The sequence below is a fragment of the Haliotis rubra genome, unplaced genomic scaffold, assembly GCF_003918875.1.
Source record: "Haliotis rubra isolate DU_JTF1 unplaced genomic scaffold, ASM391887v1 Scf342, whole genome shotgun sequence".
Taxonomy (NCBI): domain Eukaryota; kingdom Metazoa; phylum Mollusca; class Gastropoda; order Lepetellida; family Haliotidae; genus Haliotis; species Haliotis rubra.
In genome coordinates, this window is record NW_025767016.1 from 397,005 (window position 1) to 410,614 (window position 13,610).

A 13,610-nucleotide genomic window follows, 5' to 3' on the forward strand; every position below is an offset into this window, starting at 1 on the left:
ATTGTTTATATTTCTAATCGACTTACAGCGCCACATAGTTGTACAATATAGACAAACTTTGATCACAACTTCTTTATTTCATGCGTGCGACATTTCGATACAGATTATTGCACCGTTGTTAAGCAAGAGTGACTCTGTATCGGTACAAGAATCTGTATCGAAACGTCGCACTCACGAAATTAAGTGGAAGTTGTTATCCATAAAGTTTGTCTATATTGTGCTTCCCAACTTGATTTAAACATATTTATTTCCAAAGAAAGTAACCAGATTGGTAAACAAGCATAAGCTTATATGAATACCGCTCCGGGATACAATGGAAGGAAGAGTAAACATGTCATGATGAATGTACAATGTGAATGATATATAAATGTTGCAAAAACGAGAAATAACGCCAATCATTTTTAAACAGTATATGTCATATGAAGAAATTATTTTCGATCAAATCTGCCTGTTAGATTTATAAACGAGTGCACTGAAATTAAAAGTTCTTTGTTTACTATCGAGGAACAGCTTTGGTTTCCATAAAAATTGATTTTCGGTCAAATCCTTTAGTATAAAAATACATAATTTGACGTATATCGTTGTAAAGAGTACATGAGAAGAAATAATGAGCAGAGTCTTCATAGTAATGGCCACAAGAGCATGATGATGTTGGAGATATAAATCTTTCATATTTGTGCGCATTAAGGTCACTACATTCAAGTCGGAGACGAGAATGCATGATGTGACAAAATCTGCTACCGAAATTTAAGTCAAAATGACTGTAGATATTAGAATCATTTAAAAGTACATTTTTTAATCTCGATAGGCACGGTGATTCTCTATGTCCAGCTGGTAATGAATTCCATAATATAACAGTATCTGGAAAGAAAGGACTTCGCATAATTTTCAGATTTACAGTTTATAGTCTGAAGATTTGAATCACCGCACATATTATAACCAACGATATCTGATACTCTAGGCGGAACAAGGTTACTAAGGTAACTTGGCGTTGTGTTATTAACCATTTTGTAAAACTTCCCAACTTCTATAATGACACTCAAAGGAGTTAGCAGCATTGCTGGTAAAAAGGCGTGCCGTGACCCACAGCCACTTGGGCGTTACATTAGAGCAAGTAATCAAATAAATGAAACAGTTACGGTCGCATCTTTACTTACGGCTAAAATTATGTTGAATCAAACCGCAATCTTGAGAGTGATTGAAGTTTTACGCCGCTTTTAGCAATATCACGGCGGGGAACACCCGAAATGGGCTTCACACACTGTACCCATATGGGGAATCAAACCCGGGTCTTCAGCGCGACGAGCGGACGCTTTAGCCATTAGGCTAGCCTACCGAATACCCACAACCTAGAGGTATCGGTTCTCTTTGGTGATATTGGTGTGATGTACGGTATCATATGGATGTATTGAATGTAGAGAGCTACTTGGTAAATAATGATATACTTCAATATTTAACAAGTATATATGCCCGATTTCGGTGTTGTAATGTTAAATTAGCAGTGAAACTGGAAGATGCATTAATGTTGCATATAATGAAAGGCACAGCCTGTTTTGTAAGTCAAATGGTATCTTTGTGGTTGAAGATGAATGGCATGTATTGTATATCTGTGATGCATACTCCCATATTAAAAATAAGTACATATCGACATATTTTAGTACATGTCCATCAACTATTAATTTTATATCTAATTTACAGAGTAAAAAAGTTAATATCATCAAGGATGTATGTCTATTTGTATACTATGGTGATAAGAAACACAAATCTTAATGAAATACATTACATGTGCTCAACATATCTATCAATTTATGCATATGTATGTTGGGCTGGAGTCCTGTTACTGAAATACAATTGTGTTCTGTTCTGTTCTGTATTTAACACAACAAACACTGGAATGTAGCAGCATAGTTAAAACATACAACGTGTACACTCATTAGGTCCGTTTTAACCATGCATTATGTTAATTTGGTGCTCAAAGGAATGCCTTAAGAGCAGTAACACATTTGGGATGTGTTTATCTGCACAGGGTAGGAAAAAAATATTTTTCAAGTAAAATTGATATTTTTATACTTTTCCTCCTGACTCATGATCTTTTGCTTATCTCCCTTTTCCTTGCGAATGGTAGTGGAACACTTGAATCCCTTGAAGTTCCCGAAGCGGACGTAAAAATATGCTCACCCACGAGTTACCTCCATTTTCCCGCGTAAACAGTCATGTGACCAGCCTTATTTGTCACTCTCTCCTGATTTATTCTGCCCAAGTACTTGGATCTGCTGTGCAATCCGAAGTGTTGCCAGCGGGGAGTTCGGGAGGGCTTGACCTCATGAGTCAGGATAAGTATAAAAAAATCAATTTTACTTGAAAAATTACATATTTTTTCTTATCCTGACCCATGATACTTTGCTTATAGAATCCGACGGATTGGTGGTGGGTCAGGCCCCTGGACTTTCAAACTAATACTTTTCCTTAATAAAAGTTATCAACAAGTCAACGTGATAAAGGGTGAGATTTTCCAACTCAGCGCCTTTGTGGAGCCGTTAGTAGCTGTGCTACAACGAGAGGCCCAAATTGGTGAATGCCTGAGACGTCTTCAGTGGCTATGTCTCGGAGGTAGTGGTTGGCAAACACTGTGTCCGACTTCCAAAAGCAGCCCTCCATAATTGCTGATATACAGCAATTTCCATGCAGAGCTAGTGTTGACGCCAATGCTCTGACTTCGTGTGGGTTGGAAGCTCTTGGAGGTTCTAGCCCTGCTGCTTTATAGGCTCTAAATATGACGGCTCTCATCCAGAACGATATCGTCGTTCTTGAGACTTCTGCTGATGTCTCTGTGGATAATGGGATGAACAGGCGCTTGAATTTTCGTCTCCTTGTCTTAGTCTTTGACGATATATCTTCAGGGCTCTGACCGGACACAATGATAGGTCCTCTATATCCTCTGGTCCGAGGATTGTATACAGCGCTGGTACGTAGAACTGTCTATCTGGCTGACCAGGTAGTTGGTTCTTGGCAATGAAGTCCCATCTAAGTCCTAGATGAACTGCAGCATGTTGCCCCGTGTCGAATGTGGTTCGACCAAAGTCCAGAGCATGTATCTCTGATATTCGAGCTGCCGTGGCTAGCGCAAGCAGGAACATAGTCTTCTGTGTCAGCAGCTCGAGTGTAGTCTGGTCTAGAGGTTCGTAGACATCACTGGTAAGATGACGTAGAATTACATTCAGATCCCAGGCCGGAGCTCTGAACTTCTTTTTGCTGGTCCTCTAGTTTAAAAGGTCTCAGCAGAGCAAGTAATTCTCGTCAAATTGATGCCTGTTTTCATGGTAATCACTGTACTGATGGCAGCGAGGTATGTAGATAATGTCGAACCGTTCAGATGTCTGGTCTGTCTAAGATGACACAATATTCCGCCACTTGAGGATGAGTAGCTTTCATCGCAATGAAGTCTTTCCGCCTTGCATAAGTCTCAAACGTCAGCCACTTGTCATCATACAGGTTACGAGTAGATCAGCGTAACGCTAGCGTTACTTTTCTTCAAACATGTTTTGATACGGTCCACACGTGTAGCTGGAACAGTGTTGGGTTCCTGTGGACTTGCTTGGTGTGGAGTAAAAGGTTAATATCATCAAGGATGTATGTCTATTTTTATACCATGGTGATAAGAAACACAAATCTCAATGAAATACATTACATGTGCTCAACATATCTATCAATTTATGCATATGTATTGTGGGCTGGAGTCCTGTTACTGAAATACAGTTGTGTTCTGTTCTGTTCTGTATTTAACACAACAAACACTGGAATGTAGCAGCATAGTTAAAACATACAACATGTACACTCATTAGGTCCGTTTTAACCATACATTATGTTAATTTGGTGCTCAAAGGAATGCCTTAAGAGCATTTCCAAAATTATGAGTAACACATTTGGGATGTGTTTATCTGCACAGGGTAGGAAAAAATTATTTTTCAAGTAAAATTGATATTTTTATACTTTTCCTCCTGACTCATGATCTTTTGCTTATCTCCCTTTTCCTTGCAAATGGTAGTGGAACACTTGAATCCCTTGAAGTTCCCGAAGCGGACGTAAAAAATATGCTCACCCACGAGTTACCTCCATTTTCCCGCGTAAACAGTCATGTGACCAGCCTTATTTGTCACTCTCTCCTGATTTATTCTGCCCAAGTACTTGGATCTGCTGTGCAATCCGAAGTGTTGCCAGCGGGGAGTTCGGGAGGGCTTGACCTCATGAGTCAGGATAAGTATAAAAAAATCAATTTTACTTGAAAATGTACATATTTTTTTCTTATCCTGACCCATGATACTTTGCTTATAGAATCCGACGGATTGGTGGTGGGTCAGGCCCCTGGACTTTCAAACTAATACTTTTCCTTAATAAAAGTTATCAACAAGTCAACGTGATAAAGGGTGAGATTTTCCAACTCAGCGCCTTTGTGGAGCCGTTAGTAGCTGTGCTACAACGAGAGGCCCAAATTGGTGAATGCCTGAGACGTCTTCAGTGGCTATGTCTCGGAGGTAGTGGTTGGCAAACACTGTGTCCGACTTCCAAAAGCAGCCCTCCATAATTGCTGATATACAGCAATTTCCATGCAGAGCTAGTGTTGACGCCAATGCTCTGACTTCGTGTGGGTTGGAAGCTCTTGGAGGTTCTAGCCCTGCTGCTTTATAGGCTCTAAATATGACGGCTCTCATCCAGAACGATATCGTCGTTCTTGAGACTTCTGCTGATGTCTCTGTGGATAATGGGATGAACAGGCGCTTGAATTTTCGTCTCCTTGTCTTAGTCTTTGACGATATATCTTCAGGGCTCTGACCGGACACAATGATAGGCCCTCTATATCCTCTGGTCCGAGGATTGTAGACAGCGCTGGTACGTAGAACTGTCTATCTGGCTGACCAGGTAGTTGGTTCTTGGCAATGAAGTCCCATCTAAGTCCTAGATGAACTGCAGCATGTTGCCCCGTGTCGAATGTGGTTCGACCAAAGTCCAGAGCATGTATCTCTGATATTCGAGCTGCCGTGGCTAGCGCAAGCAGGAACATAGTCTTCTGTGTCAGCAGCTCGAGTGTAGTCTGGTCTAGAGGTTCGTAGACATCACTGGTAAGATGACGTAGAATTACATTCAGATCCCAGGCCGGAGCTCTGAACTTCTTTTTGCTGGTCCTCTAGTTTAAAAGGTCTCAGCAGAGCAACTAATTCTCGTCAAATTGATGCCTGTTTTCATGGTAATCACTGTACTGATGGCAGCGAGGTATGTAGATAATGTCGAACCGTTCAGATGTCTGGTCTGTCTAAGATGACACAATATTCCGCCACTTGAGGATGAGTAGCTTTCATCGCAATGAAGTCTTTCCGCCTTGCATAAGTCTCAAACGTCAGCCACTTGTCATCATACAGGTTACGAGTAGATCAGCGTAACGCTAGCGTTACTTTACTTCAAACATGTTTTGATACGGTCCACACGTGTAGCTGGAACAGTGTTGGGTTCCTGTGGACTTGCTTGGTGTGGGGATGTATGAGTAGGTTCGGCCAATCTGGTAACTTGATTGTTGGACTTCCCGAGATCTTCTATTAGGTCTAGGAACCATACCCTTGCTGGCCAGTATGGCGCGACCAAGGTCAGTTGTAGCGTCTGTGTCTGTTTGATCTTCAGCAGTACTTTCGGTAGTAATATCAGTGGTGGAAACGCATAAGCGTTTAGTCCTTCCCATGATATGTTCAGTGCATCTGTTGCCCAGGCTTGAGGATCTGGAACTGGTGAGACAAACGTCTGTAGTTGTTTGTTGAACCTCGTGGCAAACAGGTCAATGCATGGGGATCCTATTTCCCTTATGATGAGCCGAAATGTTTCTGGATGGAGTATCCATTCCGTAGGCTACGGGTGCAGTGGTCGGGAGAGAGCGTCTGCAAGCACGTTCTTGGCTCCAGGTATGTGACACGCCTTTATCCAGATGTTTGCCTCCTCCATGATGTCAAACAACTGGAATGTGAGCTGTAGTAGGCTTGGTGATCATGTAGATCCTTGCCGATTTATGGAGAATGCCACTGTAGAGTTGTCCGTGTGGACCATCAGCATTCTGTTGATCAGCGAGCTCGACCATAGTTTTAAAGGCGTTGATCACAGCTATCATCTCCAGCAGATTGATGTGAAAATGCTGCTCTGTTTGGACCACTTCCTTGATGCAACTTGATTGTTGAGATGTGGATCCAAATCTTGTATCGATGCGTCTACGTAGAGATGTGTGTCGAAGGCCGGCTCTTGTAAATAGGTCCCTCCGCAGACGTTCGACCTGTGGGTCCACAAAGTAGGTACCTCTTAAGATTGTCTGGCAGCAAGATAGGGTCGACGCTGTCCAGATGTTTTGTCAGGAACCGTTGCAGCGGCCTTAGTTGTAATCTTCCTGTGCGAGTCAAGTCCTGCGCCGAGGTTGGTAGACCAAGTAGACATTGCCATGTTCGTAGTGTTAACGGAGAGATGACTGCTTGTGGAATCATGGTTTGTATCTTTACGCAATGATCTTCTGGGACCACATTCTTATTCCCAGCAATTGAAGATCTTGTTTGATTCTATCTCCAACTTCATCAGGTTCACTAGCCATCCTAGTTGTGTGAGCAAGTTCAGCTGCTGTCTGAGTTGATTGGCACTTTGAAGAACCTGTATGCCGTCGTCCAGATAACCGGCACTGCGTAGAACTCGATGCTGCAGATAAGTGCCGATAGACTTGGTTATTCGTATGAATAATCATAGAGCCGACGATATTCCAAACGGTAGGACGTTCCATTGGAACTGCTAACCTCTGATTGCAGTGATGATACATCATTCTTCCCCTTTTATACGCAGGCGATCTGTGTTGATCAGCATACATCGAAGCGTTGTCTATTTATAGCAAGACTGGCTCCAGTGTAGCATCACAGGGGACAGGTGAGGTGAGGTGAAATTGGGTTTAACGTCGCGCTGGAGAATATTTCGCTCATATGACGACGTGCATGCGTGTGTATGTGTAGGTGCGGCTGCTTGTACTAGCCCAGACTGAAGCTGGTTTTATAGTGCTAGCCCACTGAGATACCATGCCACAGTGAAGCATGGATACCCCACTCAGACACATCATACTGACTCCGTTCCGACCAGTCCTTGTTGTACCCATTACTGCCGAGCGCCAGGCAGGGACCAACAAGTACCATAGTTTAACGTATTTTGGTATGACGCGGTCGGGGATCGAACCCGCGACCTTCCGCTCTCCGGGCAGATGCGCTAACCACTACACCATGGAGGCGGTCGCAGGGGACAGGTACTCTTACCGACTTTTATCAGTGACAACTCCCAAATAAACATCGTTTATCCTGCTGTCAAGGCTAAACATCTATTAGATTCCCATGATGATAACAGGCCGTAGTTGTATACTGTAAGGCTGCGGATGAAGTATTCCCCCGTACCACGGGTTTGTTTACAAATCAGAAATCATGCTGGAGCCTGCCGGTTTTGGCGGGAATAAGGGAGGTAACTCAGGGTGAGTGATTGTTCGCTTCAAGGGAATTGAAGGGATTCAAGTTTCCACTTGACCGTTCAGAAGAGAGGATGAGAAAGCAAATAAGCATGAATCAGGATAAGGAAAAATAAATCATTTGGTTGAAATGAAGGATACACTTTGGGGTTACATCATTATGAATAGAGACAGAGTGAGTGAGTATGGCGTTACGTGGGTTTTAGCAATATTCTATCAATATCACCAAAACCAGACATGGGCTTCACACATTGTACCCATGTGGGGAATCGAAACCGGGTCTTCCGGGTGTGACGCGCGGACACTTTAACCATTAGGCTGATACCATGAGGCTACCCCATCGCCCCAATAAATATAGAGAAGCTGGTCAGTGTGCATTCTCTTCCCACCGAGGTTACTTGTCATATCTAGGAAGATATAGGAAGATATAAGATATAGGAAGATATAGGAAGATATAGGAAGATATGACAAGTAACCTCTGTGGGAAGAGAATGGTCAGTGTGGTAAATGTGAGAATAATTGATACAATCGTCAGTTGATTGTCTTCCTTCATGATGCACTTGATTAACAACCGACTGAATACATGTACATACATATTCATACGACGCTTCGAAAACGGAGGTATTTTCTGTTGTTATGTCATGTTACCGAGCGGAAAGCCACAGATATCGGGAAATAGGCGACCATACATATTATTTAAGAAATCTTTTTATAATAATTTTCTGATGACGTAAAAATGAAAATATAAAAGAAAAAGGCACGGGCATGTTCTGAAATGTCACAAATGGAAAAAAATCGCCATAGTTTTTGCTTCTTTCGTGTGTAGAAAAACTGGGTTTAATTATAGCGTAAGCATTGGGGCAAGGGGCTTCATAACAGGATATTCAAACTATACGTACCACATGTAGAATAACTGTCTTGTAGCACATTGTTTCACTTGCTCTACTACGGGACAACTTCTTGACCGGGCTTACCGTTCATCGTAGCGCTAGATACATTGGGTAGGCCACGTGGTTGGTGCTAAATATGTTGGGTAGGCTCTGATTGGCGGAGACGTCCGTCATCAGTAGGTGAACTTTGACCCATGTCAGAGGTCGTTCTGGAGCGCTATATAAGTGACCTGGCTCTCTGGATTCAGTGTCTAGCTTTCGGTCAACCGAGCATCAGGTAATATCCTCACGAAGCTGGTTTTATGTGAGTGAGAGAGAAGTGTAGTTTACAGACTGTTAAGTTTTTGTTTGTCTTTTGTAATAAATTATTATCAGTGTTATCTTGTGTCTGTTATTTCCCAATAGGCTTAATGCCCGATTTACGAACTGGTCACTGAGTTTTGAGTAGGGAACAGATCAACCCGAACGCACACCTATAAAAATAAAAGTACACAATGCAAAGTCCAAACAAGGTTGATTAAACATCATGTTCCTACACACTATGTAACTTAACTCAGCTGTCACTGGCCGTGATTGTCTACTGAGAACCACGCCTATTACAGATTTGGTGCCGTGACCCGGATCGGGATTTAATAAAGTTAGGGAAATAAAATAATTTGCACATTTATATAGCAGGATAGTAATTAGTAAACAATGTAACTTAAATGATTTTGAGTAGTTTTTTTGTATAAGATTAATTTGGGAGGTTATTAGAGTAGTTCGTGGTTATTTTCAACATGGATATGTTCGGCTTGTTTTCACTATCCAACGCTGGTTTCTCATCCAGTGAGCAGCCTGGTAATTTGAATCAGACGCATGTTATTCCTCCTGTGTCTGTAGCTACACGTCCAATGCAGTTTGTTACGTCCACACCTAATGTTCTTCCAGTAAATAGAGAGGATGAAGGTTGGGGGGTTGGAGTAGATATTGGAGTAGCTAACTCACAGAGTGCGACAGCGACTGGTTCAGTCCAACCGCCATTTCCGGGTTTGAATCTTGGTCGGATGGAGGATAGTGCAGCGTTTGATAGTGGAAGGATAGATAGTAGGTCCGTTCGTTTCAACTTAACAAGTCGGCATTTGGGAAACCTTAACCAAGACATGATGGGTATCCCGTCAGCTAGTCTGGGTTTGGACCCAAGGCCACTTATACCACAGCCTTTAGGTTCAGGATCGGCTGGAAATGAGACATATCATAGCGATCCAGCTGGATCTTTGCTTGCTAGTGGGTCATCTCGACTCTCACGAAGGGAAGTTAGACCTGATTGTTTTGATGGGAAATCTTGTGACTGGCAGGATTATGTGGTACACTTTGAACAGGTTGCCAATTGGAATAGGTGGTCTGATAGCGAGAGAGCTCAACAATTGACAATGTGTCTCAGAGGTGATGCTCAAAGGTTACTCAGTAGCTTAACTATGGGTCAGCTCAATAGTTATTCTGCCGTTAAGAACGTTCTGACACAAAGGTTTAATCCTAGAGAACGGTGTTTAGCTTACAGGAGTGAGTTTAGAAATCGTAAACAAGGCAGGGATGAATCGGTCACTGATTATGGGTGTCAGCTAAGGAGGTTAGCACATCTGGCATATCCAGATATTCCATACGTGTCCATGGAGGTTCATTTGATCGACCAATTTTTGACCGGGTTGACAAACTTCAACATGAAGAAACATATTGCTTTCTCTTACCCTAGGACTTTAGACCAAGCTGTAGCATATGGTATTGAGTTTGAGGCAGTGGATGGTTGGGAGCCAGATCATGTTGAAAGAATAGCTGTTGTCAATTCTACTTTACAGTCGGGTAGGGAAGAACCGTCCAGACTGCAGGTACTTCTACCAGTGACATTTCCTTACAGGAGGAGTTAAATGACAGTATTTCAGTATGGGGGAAAAAGAAAGAGAATCTCCAGTTCCTGTTACCAGGACAAGGACTGGGAGGGTAGTTAGACCCCGTTGTAGATATTCGCCCTGAATGAATGAAAATGAAACCCTAAGCTAGATCAAGAAGTTTAGTTCTATTTTATTCATTTTTTTTCCATATGTTATTCAATTTCGTTCTTTTAGTCAGCGAAATATTTAGCGAACTACATTAAGACATGGAAATCCATGCAGATGAGAGAGAGTTAGCTGAATTCCTAGAACAGGAGGTACATTTGTCCAAGAGACACCGTTCTGCCAAGTCGCTCAGCTCCGGAGACATCCCGCACCCTTTCAGAAGACCGTGTCGCCGCCAGGGAAGAGGCTCTCCGACGTCGAAGAGCCATGCCCCGACGTCCGAGTCGTGCGGAGCAGGAGGAGGAGGACCAGGAGACCCTCAGATCTCTGCCCCCTGGATATTGGGACTTGTTATATCCTGGGATGTAACTTCCCAGACCGCGACTCTCTTTTCGCATTTTTCGCATTTCTTGTTATTGATATTTTGTTGTGTCATCAAATGATTTGTATTTGTTAATAATTTGCCATTTTTCCTTGTTTTGTTTTTTTAGGGGATAAAGTAATTTCGGGGAAATAACTATTTAAGGGGGGAGGAATGTAGAAAAACTGGGTTAAATTATAGCGTAAGCATGGGGGCAGGGGCTTCATAACAGGATATTCAAACTATACGTACCACATGTAGAATAACTGTCTACCGAATAGTCTTGTAGCACATTGTTTCACTTGCTCTACTACGGGACAACTTCTTGACCGGGCTTACCGTTCATCGTAGCGCTAGATACATTGGGTAGGCCACGTGGTTGGTGCTAAATATGTTGGGTAGGCTCTGATTGGCGGAGACGTCCGTCATCAGTAGGTGAACTTTGACCCATGTCAGAGGTCGTTCTGGAGCGCTATATAAGTGACCTGGCTCTCTGGATTCAGTGTCTAGCTTTCGGTCATCCGAGCATCAGGTAATATCTCTGTCCCGAGGTCCTGTTTCAGGATCATTCCCTCCCCGTTTGCAGAGTGGAATGTTAGGTTTTATGTAGGGGGATGCTAAGTTCGTGTTAGGTCGGGTTGGGTGAAAAGTAGCAGTAGGAAACGGAATAGGTATTAAGCTTAAGACTTTGGGTAATGTCCAGTTAAACGGGGTTGGTTTGGGGTGGCTTTTCAGAAGAAGTTTCTCTATGGATTGTTGAGATGGGGAAGTTAGGTTCCTGTTAAACTAGTGTTAGGTCGGGTTGGGGGAGAATTAGGAGTAGGAATCGGAATAGGAATTAGGTTATAGACTTTGGGTAATGTCCAGTTAGACGGGTTGGTTTCGAGAGGTTCTATTTTGAAGAGGTTATAGGAGTTTGATGTTTTTCCTCACAAAGCTGGTTTTCTTAAACTTAATTATGTGAGTGAGAGAGAAGTGTAGTTTACAGACTGTTAAGTTTTTGTTTGTCTTTTGTAATAAATTATTATCAGTGTTATCTTGTGTCTGTTATTTCCTAATAGACTTCGGTGCATATACTGTGGTTTCAGCAGTACGAACGTTTCACTATCCGAACGTTTTTTTTATTAAAAAACCAAAGTGTTTGTATTAACGAGGTCTGACTGTATTTTCGTTATTCAGGGTGACGATCATTGCCATTGCCTAACATGACTGTCCTACTGTAATAAAAACTTTTGTAGAAGCCAATTTGTCATTTTCAACAGCTTCAAGCATAATTACATTTTAGGCAGTCTATGGAACGATTTAATTTTTTCCACAAGGACTTGGCCTCAGCCATCAACTTCTCCTTTGAATATCAGATGCTCATGTGTAACCTAATCAAACATGAAAAAAACTAACTGACTTCAGTGAGTTGAGTTGCATGTAAATAAACTCCTGTAAACTCCTCCAGTCTCTGAACATCCCTCAATAACATACAAACAAGTAGCATACATGTAATATCTGTTTATTAACAGTTCCAAGTCAAACATACAAAACATAAACAAAATGAAAGACTGTTGTTCTTTATCAATAGACATTGGAATGTGCATGACCAGCAGAATCATGAAGGTCCAGGAATTGGTCTTCAGCAACCCATATTTGTCGTAAGAGGCAATTAACGGATCGGTTGGTCTGACTCACTGACATGGTTGACACATGTCATTGCATCCCAATTGTGTAGATAGATGCTTATGATGTTGATCACTGGATTGTCAGGTCCAGACTCAAATATTTACAGACCGCCGCCATATAGCTGGAATATTGCCACGTGCGGCATTAAACAACAAACAATGACAAGGACCTTCGTGTATACACATGCACTAGATTGGTAAATCATTCACACAGGTCCATCAGCTATAGCATGTGAACAAAACATCACTTTTAACTGGTGAGTCAAGTACATACATGCAGGTATAAACTGTCTGACATCATTCATAGATGACAATCAGCCAAGTACAAGGGGACATAAAATATCTGAGCATTGACATGGACAAAACTGTGTATAGTGCAGTTATCAGTTGTTAAGAGGGACATTATTATTAATACTTCATGGACATGTATGACAGGTATTTGACAAAGGATGATATGGGATAAAATGCAATAGCAGGAAATTTCTGATGGCACTTCTTGAAACTGTAACAAATCTAAGTAATTTGAGGGAGCAGTTTGTATTGTTATGAAACTCTTTGAACTGTCCTTACTTCATTCACAAAGAATGTCAGAATTGTGTAAGGGCAATGAGTTTCATTATTCACTGCACATGTCCCTTGACTGTGAAGCGCCATTGTTGTAAGAGGAGGCCGGCCCACAGTAGCGATGACCCAAAGTACAAGACATACATGACAGACAAGGGAGACAACTCCAGATACCGTGGCATGTCCATAACTTCATATGCCATGATGAATGCTACACATCTGACCAGCTCCATGACTGGCGAGAACCTCCTGGAACAGAGCAACACAGAGCCTTCAATAGCATGGAATGTTCAGGGAGTCACTGTTGGAAGGTGAGGGAGAGGGTGTCTCACGGACTTGGTTGATGTTCGTGATCACATTGAAGTTGGCCACTGTCTGGGTCCACCATCAATTATTTACAGACTTAACACATAGCTGGAACATTGCTGAGTGCAGCATAAAAAAACAAACAAACAACAGTTATAGGGAGTCATAATAGCAGGTCATTATAGAACTGTATGATGACATTGATAAGGACTAGCAGCATGGGGACATTCACAACAAACATTACTTGGGAATCCTTCACAGTAATCATTA

General features: G+C 42.2%; 1 protein-coding gene across 1 annotated transcript in view; it reads right to left on the bottom strand.

Moving 5' to 3' along the window:
- Positions 1–12,288: 12,288 nt before the first annotated feature.
- LOC124284682 (alkylglycerol monooxygenase-like) overlaps positions 12,289–13,610 on the bottom strand; it is a 78,233-nt gene continuing 76,911 nt past the window's right edge. Inside the window, exon 10 of the mRNA XM_046720783.1 lies at positions 12,289–13,283. Within this exon, the coding sequence (XP_046576739.1) occupies positions 13,091–13,283 (193 nt within the window). The 3' untranslated portion in view covers positions 12,289–13,090. The remainder of the gene's footprint in view (positions 13,284–13,610) is intronic.